The sequence below is a fragment of the Diadema antillarum genome, unplaced genomic scaffold (genome assembly GCF_040938485.1).
Source record: "Diadema antillarum isolate AM-2024a unplaced genomic scaffold, OU_Dant_1.0 seq00001540_RagTag, whole genome shotgun sequence".
Classification (NCBI taxonomy): domain Eukaryota; kingdom Metazoa; phylum Echinodermata; class Echinoidea; order Diadematoida; family Diadematidae; genus Diadema; species Diadema antillarum.
Window position 1 is genome coordinate 316801 of NW_027272271.1, and position 14098 is coordinate 330898.

General features: G+C 40.0%; 1 protein-coding gene and 2 pseudogenes across 1 annotated transcript; all 3 read left to right on the forward strand.

Annotated features, from left to right (window-relative positions):
• Window positions 1-4718: 4718 nt before the first annotated feature.
• LOC139710573 (5S ribosomal RNA) lies at window positions 4719-4834 on the forward strand (annotated as a pseudogene).
• A 4170-nt stretch (window positions 4835-9004) lies between these two features.
• Window positions 9005-10390, forward strand: LOC139710556 (uncharacterized; annotated as a pseudogene).
• A 1479-nt stretch (window positions 10391-11869) lies between these two features.
• LOC139710562 (uncharacterized) lies at window positions 11870-14098 on the forward strand. The gene has a single exon (XM_071622492.1). The coding sequence runs from the start codon at window positions 11870-11872 to the stop codon at window positions 14096-14098; it is 2229 nt and encodes a 742-aa protein (XP_071478593.1).

Below are 14098 nucleotides of genomic sequence, written 5' to 3' on the forward strand. Positions count from 1 at the left end.
CTAAGAGAAGTATAATTATGCAAAAAATGGAGAAAAATGACCTTCACAATTATATTCTAGAAGAGAAAATATGTGCCGTTACGTATGGGACCAGAAAAATTTTGTTTTTTTGAACATTTTTTTCAACCTCAAAATTCTCTGAAAGTATTTCATTCTACAACTTGTAACTCACTGTGATGAAAGTCACAACACTCAAGATTATCATAGGTAAGTTTCGTGTCATTAGGTAAAAAGCTCTCATTACAGGTTCTAATTAAAGACAGACATGACGTGTTACGTATGGGACAGTTACGTATGGGACAGTTTGTCCCCCATTCATTTAGTGTGTGAAGAACCATGTTTATGGGTATTTTGCATAATTATTGAAGTAAAATCAGTTGAAACTACTCAAATACTGATCCAGATTGTCAAGGAAACAATATTCCCCAAATATTCACCATCCTAATCATATTCAATCATATTTTTATATTTTTATGACCAACCTGAGTATGCATGCCCTTTGTCCCCCATTCGTTTAGTGTGTGGAGAGACACATTTATGGGTATTTTGCGAAATAATTTTGCAAAATACCCATAAACAAATTTTTGCATAATCATTGAAATGGAATCAGTTGAAACTAGTCAAATACTGATCCAGATTGACAAGGGAACAATATTCCCCAAATATTTACCATCATAATCATATTTAATCATATTCTATATTTTCATGACCAACCTGAGTATGGGGTATGCCCTATTTTTATCAGGATAGTTACTACTGAAAAATTGAATAGTTTAAAGTGTTTACTTCCATTGATGAAGGGCAGTTTGCCATTTCGTTTCAATAAAAAACAACTTGACACAAGAAATATTAATTTTTATAAATAAGCAATACCTGCTGCGTGGAACCCCAGTGATCGAGTAGATACATGTATATGATGTCTGTGTAGCAGTCAGGTCATTGATTTGAGTCACACCTCAGTATGTATACCCATGAATTTTGTCGTGGCTATTATTGAAACCTGAATAAGGACAATTTGTGTATCACTTGCAATAAAAAAAAAAATCATTTTACTTTATATTCTTTTTAAATATTTATATCACAACCATTTCAAATTGGATCTCCATCACTAAACTTTGAATTCCTCTAGTCTTAGGATTGTATGCTCTTTAGCAATTCATATAATTGGTTTCCAATCATCTCATTAAATGTTGAAAACTGAATCCCCATTTCTAAAAAAAACTATACCATCCCTTTAATGCTGTTTTTTCATTGTGTATTTTGCCATTTTCCCCTCCCCCTTTCTGAAAATTGTTCAGTCAAGTACATGTATTGTTTAAAGTGTCTATAACTAAAAAAGTAGCGACAATATTGGGATGCTTTCTTCAGGATGATTGACCATTTGTGTTCTGAGAGACCTTCCCAGCTAGCTACAATGTACATGCATTCACATGCATTATGTATGAGGATGTCCAATACGTAACGCATTTGTCCCATACGTAACATTATTTCAATGCCTTATAAAAAATATTCCTTTTACTGTTTTTTCTTTTTTCTATGGTATTTCATTTCTCTAAACAATAAATTAGAACTCTCCAAAAGGGCATTAATATAACCTTAGCAATTTCAGAAAAAAACCTAAAAAAATGACCTCAATTTGTTACGTATGGGACATCTCATGATAGGACACGAGCTAATTTGCATAATCATTTGCATAATCCCTAAATTTTCATACCAAGTTAAACTATTTGATGAACTTCTTATGTCCACATGTTAATCAAATATCATTTGCTTTCCTTTGAATTAATATGAATTTTTATAAATGTCCCATACGTAACGCTGTGTTTCACATTTATGCAAATGAAGCCCTTGAAATTTGCATAAATTTACGTAATATAATTTTTTCCTCCATGGAAAACAAAACTTCAACTCATAAGCTTCAAAATGATACCAAACATGTCAATATTGAGCAAAGATGAAATTTTGCCTTCTGAGGGGACCTTATCTTGGACTTGCCCCCAGTTCAAATCGCAAAAAATCACGACAGCTACTGTATCTAATTGTTGATGTGTCGGCCATACATTGTGTGGCCTGCTAGTGTTGGTTGATGGGTGGAAAACGATCCGAGCGCTGCCACCACGCCATTACTGTAAAATAGACAAACATAACACATCGGATTTAGGATGCGAAAAGTAACACTCTTGTTTATTGGAGATACCTCCAGGCTGAAACATTGTTACAATACACTCGCCTCTACAGGGCGTCAAAACAACACACAATATACTTGTACCACTGACCTACACTATAGTGTAGGTCAGTGACTTGTAGTAGCTAGTATACTACTGACGTAAGGCTAAAAAAGAGACATCCCTGAAAAGCGCCTGTTGTAGTTTTACTATGGAAATGCCCACTTATAAATCAATAGCTACTATGTACTTATTTCAGTGAATATAAAAACCAACATGCTCTGCTGGTACAAATTACTCATTACCTTCTTCTGGTCATGCTCAATGTGGAATTCCGAACTGGCGTACTAGTATTGTACTAAGTAATTTAGTACGTGTAGGGCCTACTGCTGGAACATCAGTGTGTGCCTCATGGCATGGCATGGCATAGCCTACGTTACCCGCCCAGCCGGCAACCGCCAGGCAACCAAGTCACGCACGCCGCCCTGACGTGCATACGTATTACCTACATAGGTATTACCACTGAACTGAGTGGTACCATAGTACCGAAACTGTGCGCACCATACACACCGAAAAGCCACTACGCTCGTTCTGCACTGTGTGGGTACAAGTTTTGAAGTCACCAATAAGGTGCCAAGTGTCACATGGCTATTTTGTTACTATATGAGTAATTTTGTCTACAAAATGGTAGTTTGAAATCAGTATTGCGTTGAAGAAATGTTAATTTTGTCATAAAACCAGTCGTTTTGTTAAGACATGTTTATTTTGTGGACTAAAAAGCCAATTTCGTAATGATATAGCCCATGCGGCATTTGGCGCCCCATAATTTACACCATTTTGAAGTGACTTTCTTCTGTCACTGAGCAACGCACACTTCTTCTGCGTACCCTCTGCACAACAGTAGCGGCTAGATCTAGGGCATTCGCCTAGCCTGCAGATAGACTATCGATGTCCTAGACCCCTTCACAAATTCGTACCAAAGATACCAAAATAAATGAGGAAAAATATTAATTAAAAATCAATATTGCAGTTTGGCAAAAAACTGAATAGCTGAAGATATTGAGTTTGAATTCCTCTACAAACTACGTTTTGGTTGGAAGATGAACGCTTTTCTCATGGAATTTGAAGGGACTATATTTCATTTGGTGCATTTACAAAAATAGGTGAATTTTTGAGTGAAAAGAACTCGTAGTCTGGCTTTGCGGACCCTTGGAGAGAGTTTGAGCTGAAGAACCCGAATTGGAAAATTGGTGGATGAAAGGGTAAATCTTTCTGATTCAAGTTAGTGAAGATGAAATACCTCATTTCTCCCAGCTATTTTACATATTATATATTTTTTAATATTCAATTTCAACACACATCTCTATGGGGAATTATTTACCTGTATGAGCCCTATACTACACTGTATAACAGAGTGGGCGGGGCTTAAAGGTGCAGTTCTAAAATGGCAGGGCCAACTAAAGCAAAGCGCTCCCTCCATTATAGAGTTCAATGGTATAAACACGTAGGAGCGGCAGGCTGCATACAGCTTTACAGCGACCGCAGGCACTCATGAAATATGCAAAATAAGATTGTATTCTATATAAAGTCGACAACCCGTAATATTTCATCAAATTCCCTAGGCGCAAAACTTGGATGGGAGACCGCCTGGGAATACCGGGTGTTGTAGGCTTTTTGCTGTTTGAAGCACCGGTTTTCCATTTTGTTGACATTTTGTTCTGTACAATGTTTTTGCATGTGGCAATTTCCATGCTCCTTTTCTTTTCTTTTCTTCTGGAAAATCAAATTCAACAAACAAGATGGCAAGATCCGTCAGGATGTTGGAACCGCGAGTATGACAGCAAGGTCAAGAGATGTCCATTTGCCCCGAATTTCTTCTGATAGACACGACGCAGTCATGACATCAGGCGTCTTGCCTACATATATCATCCACAGATCTACTTGTCCAGATTGTCGGGAGTGTTTAAATGCTCTGCGCCCTGGCCTGAAGCTTGATTATTATGACGTCACGCACACTTGCGCTTATACTTGGTAACCAGCAACAGTGTAATGATACCTGCCTTCACCCCGGACCGATCAGTGTCAAAACAAACAGCTTTCCAAGAAAGACCGGGCAGGGCAAGCTGGGTTGCACTCCTGCTTCTTTCTCGGCCCTCCTGAGTCCGTGAATTCATCTCAGCTAGGATGTAAACATGCAGTCGTCATGGTTTTCTTCTGGAGCCAAGGAAGGCTGATGTGGGGCCGTCGCGCCGCCACCCTTACCTTGAGCGGTATCCATGAATGGCCCTGGGGAGTGCACATTGCGTAGTCAAGCAAGCAGTGCCATCAGCATCAGCAGGGTTGCGTTGCCGGCGTAGCCATACTGATGCAGCAGCATCCTCAGCCATAGTGACAGCCTGCCAACATCCTGAACGCAGCTCTCCCTCTTCCATTGGTCCAGTGCCATTGGCCGGGCAAAGAGTGCCCTCTGATGTCAAAAGCTTGGGAAGGCAGAAGCACTCACTCGTGACGTCACACGTCAAGCTTAAATAGGCTAAAGTCAGTAGTACTGTTGCCTACGACCATACCACGCTGAACATACCGGTTCTCGTCCGATCACCGAAGTCAAGCAGCGTCGGGCCCGGTTAGTACTTGGATGGGAGACCGCCTGGGAATGGGCAACGACCCCCCTGGGTACTAGTGCGACCTCGTTGAGAGCGGCGATCACCACGGCGCCGTGGTGATCACGACGCCAGAGCGCGTCGGCCCTCTGCGTCGAGAGTGTGAAAGTGTCGTCTGCTTGCGGTAATTCTTGTGTGTCGGACAACTCGGAAAAGTCGCGTTCCCTATATATATATATATATATATATATATATATATATAATATATACAAATACACTTACAAACAAATTCGTGTCTGTCATGATATTTGTTTTCTTGATATTAATTATATTAGATGGTCTGAGGCACGGTACTCTATTGTTTGTTCTTCAAACTATCTTATTTAAAATATGATGTATTATGTGTTCAGATAAATTTAAAGTATGTGTGATGTAGAATAATAGATACCTGAGTGGGAAAAATGCACTTACAAACATTTATAAACACAGATATGCAAACACACAGACATAGAAACGAGCACAAACAGACATACAAATCTGGATATCCAATAAACATGCATAAACACAGACAAACAAGCACACAAACCAAGATACAAACATGCACACATAAACGGACACACAAACATTCTACAGACATACAAACTCACAAACATACAAACATTCATAAGCAGACACACAAGAATGTTACAGTCATACAACACGCATAAACAAACATGCACATAAACATACAAACTTCCATACAACAGATATACTCAAACAATCATATTCAAATAGACAAAAAAACCCAAGAAATAAGTTCTAAACAATATCTGCATTGATTGTTCTCAATTTTTGTATTTGAGTAGACTTTTTTCTTGCTTCTTACTCTTCAAGTTCCGTTTCTGTTTCAGGTTGAAGATAAAAATTACAAAAATATACAAGTGTCATATAAAATAAATACATAACGTATGACAGTTACTCCTGCAACTGAAGGATTGTAAAAAAAAGTGAAATAAAAGAAAAAATAACAAACTTGTTTTGTGAATTTATACAGGATGGCATCATAGTGTATAAATCTCTGTTAGTCGTTGCAACTTAAGAATTGCAGAATATAAAAATAAAACAAAACATGAAAGAGCTGTTTCGGGAGACCTATGCAGGTAAAGTTAGACCAATAAATCTGCCTCTTATTCTGTAGCCTTTTGTTAATTGTACGGTTAATACTGCATGGCTCAGTAAAATATGGTGTACAAATCTCATGGTGTTTTGTTTCTTTTTTCAGTTGCAGCATATCACATGGCAAGACAACATTAAACATGAAATATTAGAATTTGACTTATTTCACAGCACTAACTTATCTTACTGCAATCATAAAGACTACAATGTATGACATCCCTGTAAGATGCAATGTTATGAATACCATATATGGTACTGCATAATATGACACAAAAACATGTTGATTAATCAACATATTAGTTTGTGTTTTCATAGCACAATACCCTGACTACTGCATAGATCATTTTAGCACACATAATGTAAAACATAGATAATTTGTCCAGCAAATATAGCTTGAGTTGAAGTATTTGGTATCATCTGGTAGTCACTTAACTTTGCACTGAATACAATAAAGATGCAGGTCCGAAACCGCATTTTACCACTCTCCTGATATATGTTAACCTAAAACATAATTAAGTTGTCCAGGAAATATAGCTTGAGTTGAAATATTTTGCTTCATGGAAATCCATGACACAAAACTCTTCACAAATAATATCAATATTATAAAGAGACACACACACAGTTTGGCAAAGAAAATTCAGCCTGAGTTGAAATATTTGGTTCATCTGGCAATTCATGGCACAAAAGTCTTCCCAAATATAATGAATATTTGTGAAGTTGTGAAGTTCACCCGCTACAATGACCGGCAGCAAGTATACAAGGCACGCACAAAACTGAGGCATGTCCAAGGTGCGAAAATCTTCATTCGTGAATCTCTGACGAACATTCGGTCATCGCTGTACTGGGAGACACTCCAGAATAACAAAGTCAAATCTGTGTGGTCTCAAGACGGAAAGATCTTTGCCTTCACAAAAGAAAACAAGCGAATAACCATTGGATGCAAAAATGATTTGGACTTAATCTGACTTATTAGCTTCGTTTTGGTATAAGAAACGAGATTCTGTGGTATCTTATTATTATGGCTATAAAATTCCCATGTTCAATTTGTGCCAACCCGGTACGAAACAATCAGGCCTCAATACTATGTGTCAAATGCAACTTATGGGTTCATGTGAAATGCTGTACTGTTTCTACAAACGTATTTCTGTCCAATGAAGACTGGATATGTAGCAAATGCATTTTCGGGGAATTACCTTTCATGAATGTAGATGATCTTACCAATTGTGATGTTTGCCAACCAAATAATCAATCAACATGTGATGACGCCAGAAATAGTGGTAACCTTCCCCTGTCCTACACAAATTTTAACGATGCATGTAAATTACTTTCGAGCCAATATGGAATTCATGTTACTCACCTAAATGTCCGTTCTTTGTATAAATGCATTGATGAGATAAGATACATATTCCAGAAATCACCATTTCACATAATTTCATTCAGTGAAACTATGCTAGACGAAAGTATCCCAGACGTAGCTGTAGAAATTGATGGTTATATTACAATAAGAAAAGACAGGAATAAGAATGGCGGAGGAATATTGTTTTATGTTAAAAGGGGTATCTGATGTGAAGTCAGGCATGACTTGATGGATGATGATTTGGAACTGCTTGTTATACAAATTGATAGAATCAAGCAGAAGCCTTTTCTGGTGTGTCTTTGGTATAGACCACCAAATTCTAAAATATCTTTGTTTGGAAAGTTAGATAATATTTTTCAAAAAATTGAAATATTAGGTTTTGATGTTATGTTGTTAGGTGATCTGAACTGTAATGTTTTAACTCAGCGTAAAAGTTCGTCCACCCAGCGATTGTTGACATTTGCTGAGGATTATCATTTAACACAACTGATTGATAAGCCAACAAGAATTACCCCCTCCTCCTCGACAGTTATTGATCTCATATTTACGTCTGCCCCTGAGAAAGTTACTCATTGCGATGTTATACCAATGTGTCTCAGTGATCACTACATGGTGACAGCAACTTGGGGTCGAGTTAAACATAAAACTCAACATCATAAGTATGTAATGACACGTGCATTTGAGAGAATGAATGTTGATGATTTTTTAAGAGATTTGTCTAATAAATTGTGGGATGATGTCATAGAAGAAAAAGATGTTGAGGAGGCTTACCTGAAGTGGATAACGAAATATAGGACAGTCATTGATAAACATGCACCACTTAGGAAAAGAAGAGTAAAACAAAATAATGTATCCTGGATAACCGCTGAAGTAAAAGATATGATGTAAGAAGAGAGTAAAGCCTTTATAGCAAGGCAAGTGTGACTTCCGGCCTATTACTGCATACACCGGAAAAAGCAGAGGCAAGTGTGACTTCCGGCCTATTACTGCATACACCGGAAAAAGCAGAGGCAAGTGTGATATCCGCCATACTGCATACAGCAGAGAGCAAAAATTGGGCTAAGTGTGATTTCTGGTATACTGCATACACTGGAAGAGGGGTAATTAGTGCATCTTCCTGTATATGTTTTGGAAGAGGGGGTAATTAGCGCATCTTCATGTACACTGTTGTATATGATGGAAGGGGGGTAATTAGCGCATCTTCAAGAGTTTGTTTGTGGAGGAGTGAAAGAAAAAGAAAACAATGAGAGTGAATACCAACAAAATATGAATGTGTAAATGAACGATTCCTTTCAGCAAAAAACAATGGAAGAGGTAATTAATGAATCTCCCGGATGTTATGATTCGCAAGTCTGTGTCATTGTCTTAGATAGAAAAAACAAAACAAAACATGAGGTATACAAGAGAGTGTGTATATGTAAGCGTGTGCGTGTGCGTGTGTGTGTGTGTGTTTGAGCATTGTTTTAGCCTGTACTTTTTGACCAATGAGAAAAGCGCAAGGACAAAATGTCGGAATGTTACATGGTTTTGATTGGTGGAGGGGATAGGATGGGGGGGGGGGGGGGGGGGTAGAGGATGTGTGTATTTCGACCAATGAGAATATAAGCAGGGGTGATGGGGGTAGAGGAAAAAAGGTAGGATAAAAGGGCATGGCGGGACAAGCATGATATTACAAGCAAGCTGTCCTTGAATCAACATGTTTGTTTGACAATTATTTGGACTTCATCATGATTTCTACGTGTGAATTGATACAAAAGCTTCAAGCGTGTACATGTTTGGAAGATGTGTCGAATCTCCGAGAGGAACTTTACGAGGACCTTGAACCAGAGCAGCATGCATTGGTATTTTCCAGAACAGCGTACTTTTTAAGTTTGCCGGACTTTGAAGATGGTAAGTGTTTATTTTCACTTTGGTTTTTGTTTTGTTTGTTTGTTTGCTTCTCTCTAAAGTATTAGGACATGTACATATTATTGCACTATGAAATAGATATTTGTATGACTATATATATATATATATATATATATATATATATATATAAATCACCATCTGGAAAAAAAAGCAATTTGGTTCAAACATTAGTCCACCACTAAAACGAAATATATATACATATATTAAACCTTTCGTATAGTGCATTTGCAATGCTTAAAAGTTATTAACTTTGATTTTGTTATATCCTCAGGCATCCCCGATGAGCATTTGCTGGAGGTGCGTGTGGACGTTGAAAATCAGCCAGAACCACAGCCTCATATTCCTCCAATAACAAAGCTGCAGCATGGTTGTTCAAACGAGGAAGTTGCTCCAGACTTTGATGATGATGGTAAGTTACAAAATACACACTTTGCATTTGTTTTCTTTCTTGTTTTCTTTCTTTTTTTCTGTTTTTTTTTTGTATGAAGGAAATCTAATGGAGGGAACATGGGTCTGTATTCATCTATATGCAGCTTTAAGTGTATGTATGTGTGTGTAATCATATTCGCAGGTATTCCAGATGAGCATTTGCTGGAAATGCTTTTGGAAAATCATGAAGAGCAACGACAGCATGGATATCAGAATTATGCAGCTGTAGAAGTCCGTCCCTCCCGCTGCCAATCACCAACAGCAGTGGCAGGACCTTCCCGGGGTCAACCATCAGTAGCGGCAGTAGCTGGACCCTCCCGCGACCAACCACCGGCAGCGGTAGTGGCCGGACCCTCCCGAGGCCAACCACCGGCAGCGGCAGTGGCCGGACCCTCCTCCTCCTCCTCTGTGCACGTTGGTGGGTCTTCCACCGTAGCTTCCAAGAAGCGTGCTGCAGATGCTATCCCTGCGAGAGATGCCCCTCTGCCTACCCATCACATCACCAAAGTGAGCCAGAAACATGTACGCAAGTACAATGCCAATATTACTGATTATACAGTGTCATTTCAACCCATAGAGAATAGTGTTCCCATAATTAATATGATGCCACGAGTGAATGAGATGTTTGAGAATATTATTGAAGAGATGGTTCAAGGGGTGAACGACAGGGATTTTGTCAGACTTGTATTTAATACGCCACAGTTAGATAGACCCGTAAGCATGCCATTCGTAAGGAGGGATCAGTTGAACCACGAGGCTTTTGCAACAAAACTTGAGAATACCATTCAGTCAAATGAAGAGGTAACTCTAGATGAAAATGTCTCGTTTAACATCATACACATGGCAATGCCTAATGGTTGTGGGTCGTCGGTGAGGTGTTTATCGATCGACGACATGTTGTTTAGGAAGAGATGTATTATTAGGATGAAAAATGCAGACAACATGTGCTGCCCTAGGGCCATAGTGACGGGGATTGCTCGTATCGAAAAGCACCCAAATTGGAACTCTATTAGACAGGGGTACAAAGAACAGAGGGAATATGCCATTGACCTGTACAAGCAGGCTGGGATTCCCGTCAACACCAGATGTGGTATCGAAGAGATAAAACTCTTTGAGAATACGCCACGCATGGCAAATTACAGAGTGGTGCTTGTTTCCAGGGAACACTTGAATTTTGTCACATATACGGGTCCTGAAGATAGGCAACATACCATCTACCTCTACGTCCATGACAATCATTTTGACCTCATTACATCAATGAGCGCTTTCTACAATAAATCCTACTTTTGCGAAAAGTGTTTGAAAGGATATGATGGCAGACTCGAACACAAGTGCATCCACGCTTGCAAACTCTGCCGAGGAAAAAATTGCCCAGTCACCAATGAATCTGATTCATACGAACGATGCACCGACTGTGATCGTAACTTCAAGAATCAACAGTGTTTGATAAGTCACAAGCAAAATGGGGTATGTGAAATGTATTTTCAATGTGTAGAGTGTCAGACATTGTGTAGCACAGAACTACTCAAGAAGCACAAAACCCAGCACATTTGTGGCCAAATGTTTTGCAAATTATGCGTCATGTTTGTTGATCCTGGACATAAATGCTATATGCAAACGGAGTACCAGTACTCAACGCGGGATAAGCCGTCTTATAATGAGGATGAGGATGATGATGATGATGGGGAGGAGGAAGAGGAGGAGGAAGAAGAGGTAATGGAGGAAACTATGGAAGGTGGGAAGGGTGAGAGAAGGGGTAAAGAGAGGGGAAAGAAGAAAAAAAGAAGAAGACTAGAAGGGAGGTAATATATGTGGATAATGATGATGATGATGATGGCAACAAATACAAGGGTCAAAGAAATCTCAAGAAATATGTGTTTTTCGATTTTGAGTGCACCCAGGAAACGGGTAAGCACGTGCCCAACTACTGCGTGGCACAAAGAGCGTGTACTGCTTGTGCGCAAAAGCCATTTGAAGAAGAGTGTAAATACTGTGGAAAGTTTGAAGAAAAGCAAGTGGTTTTTAAAGGACCAGATACGGGCGATGAATTCTGTAAGTGGATTTTTGGATCCAAAAAGAATTCTCGAACTCTCTTTATCGCTCATAATTTCAAGGGCTATGATGGCGTTTTTATTCAAGACTACTTGTATAGGAATTGCATCATCCCAAAGCTTGTCCTTGCCGGAGGGAAAATTATGAGTATGGATGTTTCTTTCAATCGTGTCAAATTTATCGACTCTTTGAACTTTCTAGCCATGCCTCTTTCCGCTTTACCAGCCACGTTTGGCGTAGAAGAATTGAAGAAGGGATTTTTCCCACACTTCTTCAATACAACAGCCAATGCCCAATATCGAGGACCCATGCCGGATGCGAAGTACTACCATCCATCCGGTATGTCACCGAAAAAGAGGGAAGAATTTCTTCAATGGTATGAGAAGGAGGTTGCTTTGGGTAGACAGTTTGTGATGGAGGAGGAAATCCATGCCTATTGCGTGAGTGACGTGGATATCTTGAGGCGATGTTGTCTAAAATTTAGAAACTTGTTTCGAGAGATAACGAGAGCTTTCCCGGGGGATAGGGGTGTCGATCCATTCTCCAATTGCATCACTATCGCCGCTGCCTGTCATCTCGTTTTTCGGAGGAATTTCCTTCGAGAAAAAACCATCGGTATTATTCCAACTCTAGGATACACCCCCAAAGACATTCAGTCTAACAAAGCATTGCGCTGGTTGGCACATGTCGCGGAACAGAATGGTGTCTACATTCAGCACGCTAGGAATCAAGGTGAAGTGAAAGTGGGTAAGTACTATTTGGATGGCTATTGCCAGGAAAATAAAACGGTGTATGAATTCAATGGGTGCTACTGGCATGGATGCCCCAATTGCTATGCCTTCAACACAAACAGTATCAGGCCAGGCATCAAGAAGACGATGGGAGAGCTGTACCTGGACACGCTCGAAAAGAAAAGGTACGTACAAAACATACTCAAGGATTGGAAGTACGTCACAATGTGGGAGTGTGAGTGGGCAAAAGTTGAAGGGTCCATTCCTCAACGCATTAAACAAACCTTCCCCAATCCCACCCCCCTGAATCCTCGAGATGCCTTTTACGGCGGTCGCACCAATGCCAGCTGTCTGTTTTACGAGTGTCAGATGGGTGAGAAAATCAAATACGTGGATTTCACCTCTCTGTACCCCAGCATCAATAAATATGGTTCTTACCCATTGGGTCATCCCCAGATCATTACCCACAATTTCAAAGATGTGTCCCAATATTACGGCCTTGTAAGATGCAAAGTGTTGCCTCCCCAAGACCTGCTGCATCCCGTTCTACCATGCAAGGTCAATGGTAAGTTGCTCTTTCCACTCTGCTACGCTTGCGCCGAACGTGCCGAGCAGATGCCTTGTAGGCACAGTGAGGAGGAGCGGGTGATTCGCAGCACGTGGGTTACCTTAGAGGTTGAGAAGGCTGTGCAAAAGGGGTACAGGGTGGTTGAAATTGAGTCCGTCTGGCACTTTCCTGAGAAGGCTCAGCACATCCCAAACATGCCAATAGATTTTAACAACCTTCGCAAGTACGATGGCTTGTTTACCTCCTACATAAATACGTTCCTCAAGATAAAGCAGGAAGCCTCAGGTTGGCCTGATTGGTGCAAGACTGAAAATGATCGCGAAAAGTATCTCAGTGATTATCGAGACAGAGAGGGCTTTGAGTTAGATCGAGACAAGATTGTGAAGAATAAGGGGCTACGATCTCTAAGTAAGCTGATGCTAAATTCGTTTTGGGGACGATTTGGAATGAGAAGTAATCTGACAGATATCAGGGTGATTTCTGACCCCGCTGAGCTCTATAAGCTTTTGATCTCGGATGAGATCAGAGTGGTCGATCTAAACTTTGTAAACGATGAAGTTGTAGAAGTTCGCTCAGTCAAGAGGGATGAGTTTGAACAGCAGAGTCCTCGGTCCAACGTGGTGCTTGCGGCTTTCACGACGGCCCAAGCACGGTTGAAGCTGTACAATGTTTTGGATCGTTTGGGGGAACGTGTATTGTACTACGACACAGACAGTGTTATTTACATCGAGCGAGCATACCAACCCCAAGACTGGTGTCCGCCACTCGGAGATTTCTTGGGAGATCTCACCGATGAATTGGATGGAAGGTACATTACTACCTTCATATCCGGTGGACCGAAGAACTACGCGTACAAGCTCGATAATGGAAAGACATCGTGCAAAGTGAAAGGAATTACGTTGAACTACAGTAATTCTCAGTTGTTGAACTTTGACACGATGAAACAGATGGTGAAAAACGTAGGATCTGACAAGTCGGAAAAAATCACCGTCACCAATCCCCATCAAATTACGAGGGAATGTAAGAAACAGCGCATTGAAACTCGTGTCGGTTCTAAAGACTATAGAGTCGTGTATGACAAGCGCATTATCCGACCAGATTTCTTTACTGTTCCATACGGATATGTGGGATAA